General features: G+C 33.7%; 1 protein-coding gene across 1 annotated transcript; it reads right to left on the bottom strand.

Annotated features, from left to right (window-relative positions):
• Positions 1–391: 391 nt before the first annotated feature.
• LOC133286214 (uncharacterized) lies at positions 392–3,124 on the bottom strand. Its single transcript, XM_061483606.1, has 2 exons — positions 2,970–3,124; positions 392–1,240 (listed from the first exon to the last, which is right to left on the bottom strand). The coding sequence occupies exon 2, from the start codon at positions 1,236–1,238 to the stop codon at positions 504–506; it is 735 nt and encodes a 244-aa protein (XP_061339590.1). The 5' UTR covers positions 1,239–1,240; positions 2,970–3,124; the 3' UTR covers positions 392–503.
• Between the last annotated feature and the right edge of the window lie 628 nt (positions 3,125–3,752).

Here is a 3,752-nt window from a genome sequence, read left to right as displayed (position 1 = left end):
TCACTATTTACATGAGCAAAATTAGACTTGCTCTAGAACAAATGTGGTTTGAAGGTTACAGTGGGCTATTCTGATGAGTAGTTCAAATTTGACTCTAACTGAAATGACCAAGCTGAAGTCTAATTTATGTGTAGAATGACAACAAATGCTCCAGGGCATGGAAAAGGGATTCTGATGTTCTAAGCTGAAAATTTCCAGAATTATCATATTATGTCCTGTTTCGTCCACATTTCTTTTCACCAACCATATTTATAACTATCTTGATCACAGAAGGTTTCGGGTAACACAAGGGTATCCTATGTTGCAAAGATAATTCAAGGCTTCATTGTTCCACCTCATCATTGTTCTAAGCAAAAAATAAATTCAACCTGACAGGCAAGAGAGACTTTGAACTTCTAATATTAGTACTTAAAAGTATAATAAATATATACTTACTGAAAAAAAAAAAAGTATAGTTAATATAATTGGACAGAAGAATCTTAACGAATATAAATCAATGAACACTAAACTTTTTTATTTAAAGACAAGTCAGCAATGCCAGCAATAAGAGCATCAAGTGAGCCTTCCTTCAAGCTCTTCCACTTCCCTGAATCATCAAAAGATGATTGAAAGGAATTCTCTGTTAGGGCTTTGTCCAACTGTTTAACTAGTTCACCTTCCTCAGATGGAATGTCCAAATCCCAGATTTTGAAGATATTCTCAGATGCATGCTCCATCTCGTAAGTTGAAGAATCCAGATTAAATCCTAAATCGATGGTTTTGTTCTCCTTCAGCTCTTCATTATAAGTTGGCAGAAAAGGATTTCCCAGAAAAGTTGAAGATGGTAATGTCCCAGTCTTTTCATTGTCTGACTCATCAGTGCTTGCTTCTATTCCTATACTTAATAGGTCAACATTGTAAGTTGAAGAAGGCTGGGATGAGTGCTCCACATCATAAGTTGAAGATTCCTGATTAAGTTCTAAACTAGTACTTTCAATCTTTTGCTCTTCATTGTAGGGCAGAATTTCAATGTCTTCTCCTCCATCAGTGCTGAAAGTTTGAGATTGAGAACTGACAATTTCTAATAAAGCATTTTTCAGAGGGATCCAATCACTATCTGAAATATCAGAATCTTTAACTAGGCAGGAATCAACCCAAGCAAGATCTTCTGGAGAAAAAACTTCATTCTGCCGAGAATCTGTGAAATTGAGAATAACAGAAGAAACTGAAACTTCATTCTCTGCCTCTTCGACATCCATGGCTACAAGTCCATAGAGATAAAAGTAAGTTAAAGAAAGAAAGCATCGTGTTAGGTGTGCAAGAAACTCAACCAATGAAACATAAAATAGACACCTGTTTCATAAATATGGCAATCTCAATCTCAACACTTTCAAAACTTCTAAAAGTATGGATAGACTCAGCATATGAGATATCATCCCAAAGGCAAAGACAGGGAAGACATGAAAAGAGCTGAATTTCTTGTTCCAAATCTAATGCATGGATTCATCAATGCAATTTGGCAAGGAAATCCATAGAACAAACAACATATAATTCTCACTAATTGATAAATCGCAAACCGAATGTGGGTGCTACCAACTTCCAACACAGTATCCAGATGTTGGTTTCCTAATGACTGAACTGGTTTAAAATATATCATGTTGAAATATAAAAGAACTTGAATATATAGAACTTCCTAAAGTCACACAAATATAACAAAGAAAACAAGGTCATAAGACTACACATAAAACAATACAAGTAATGAAGAAAATACATTGTCAAACAAAAAACTCAATTTTTGGTTGAGTGAATACAATCTGACACATGATAAAATAATGAATTGAACATCTGAATATTAAATTCTTATTTCAATCCAGAGCCATAAAATGAGTAAAGCAAAAAGGTGAATTCTTCATTATGAACAGATATCTATGTCATGGGAAAACATATCATCGTGCAGTGATGAGACAAAAGGGTACTGCTACTTCAAAGATACAACCAAAAAGGCAATGGTTTTAAGACATTACAAACAACGACCAATGATGACGAAGCATTATAATAAGTCCTGGGTCAGTCACATGGATCAAATTATTCCATTGGGCTCTATTAGAAATCAACTTTTAAACAAATCCATTCAACACATGGAATTTTTAAATGATTAAGACATAATAACCAGCAAAAAAATAAAGAATAAAGAGAGAGAGAGAGAGAGAGAGAGAGAGAGAGAGAGAGAGAGAATTCCATGGCCAGAACTCTCTGCCAAGTATGCTAAGTTGCTAACCAACTCCTCTTGAATGGAAGATGCAAGCAATACCCCTTAGAATCTATTATCCCACAAAAATGCAATTAGTTCCAAAGTCATTGCCTACTAGAGCCCTGTATAAGTATTTACGTGATTAGAGATGGAAATTGCACACATTAAAAATAGCATAAAATTCCCGCCATTCAAAGAACAAAAGGGAATTCAGATATCCTTCTGAGATCAATCTTCTTCATCTTCGTTTCTTATCTTTCACAATATCTAATACAACATTAGCTGCAGCACATAAAATGTACAGAAAGCTTTTCTTTATTTTCTTTTCCCCCTTTAATACTACAATTGCATAAATAATTTCCATTCAATACCAATTTTAACAAACAAAAATCATCAATCCAAAAAAAAAAAAATTAACAATTTCAAATTAAACTTGAAATCCTCACCCCCAGCCCAAATTAAAAATAAATAAATAAATAAATAAAAGAGAAGAAAGGGGGAAGAAGCACAGAAAAGCACCACTCACAAGGTTTTAGGGTTTAACACACTAATGCCTCTGAACTTATATTCACAGTTTATGTTCCCAACAATCAATCAACCAGTACAGTCTGAAACCATTTTGTACCAGAAACATCGAACAAATAACTAATTAAGCACAAACATGCAAAATTCCGAATCAAAAATTTCAAACAAACAAAGATCAAAAAAAAAAAAAAAAAACATGAAGATAGATGAAAACCTTTTCTTCCCCAAAAATACGGTGCGACGAAGGAAGGAAGCAACAATCTGGGAGACCGAGAATCCGTTAAGATATTGTTATTCTTTAGCCTGAATTCAGGTAAAAGACAAGTATTTGGCAATTGAAAAATATAAGTTCAAGTTAAGTTCATCCTTTCTCTCTCCTAAGCGTGATGTCACTGTGTTTAAGAAGAGTATTATATACAGCTGGTAAAATGGGTCAGCCCGTCCCGGCCCGCCCAGCTCCGTCAAAAATGAGTTGACTCGTTTTATTCTGCATTTTGATATGGGTTGAAAATTTTAACCCACTTTGTTTTGGGGTGGGTTAGCGGATTGGCGGGTCAACTTGTCTAAAAAATAAAAAGTAATTAAAAATTAAAAATAAATTTTATTTTAATAATCTTATAATATTTTTTATTTTCATTTCACAATTCTTTTAGTATTTTTTCAATCTCAAACCTAAATGTATATTAATATTCGACTTTTTGGCCCTTTTGTCCCTCATTAATTAATTAATAACCAATTTTCCCCTCCCCAAAACTATCCATCATCCTGCCCTTATTTAGTCGATCAACTTGCACTTTTAATCGACTAAATGGTCAAAATTCAGAAAACATGAATCACGAGATTTAGTCGACTACATCCTCACCTTAATCGACTACATTTCAAGCACTTTTAATCGACTAAGGACATTATTTAGTCGATTAAAAGTCGCAGATCTAGTTTTTTTTAAAAAAACCCATTTCGCAAAGGGGTTATTTTCAAACCCTAGTCGATTAAGAAG

Source organism: Gastrolobium bilobum, unplaced genomic scaffold (assembly GCF_033153095.1).
Source record: "Gastrolobium bilobum isolate Gb01-03AN ecotype WA unplaced genomic scaffold, APGP_CSIRO_Gbil_v1 utg45841, whole genome shotgun sequence".
Taxonomy (NCBI): domain Eukaryota; kingdom Viridiplantae; phylum Streptophyta; class Magnoliopsida; order Fabales; family Fabaceae; genus Gastrolobium; species Gastrolobium bilobum.
Note: the sequence above shows the minus strand (reverse complement) of the source record. Positions and strands in the feature narration are given on the sequence as shown.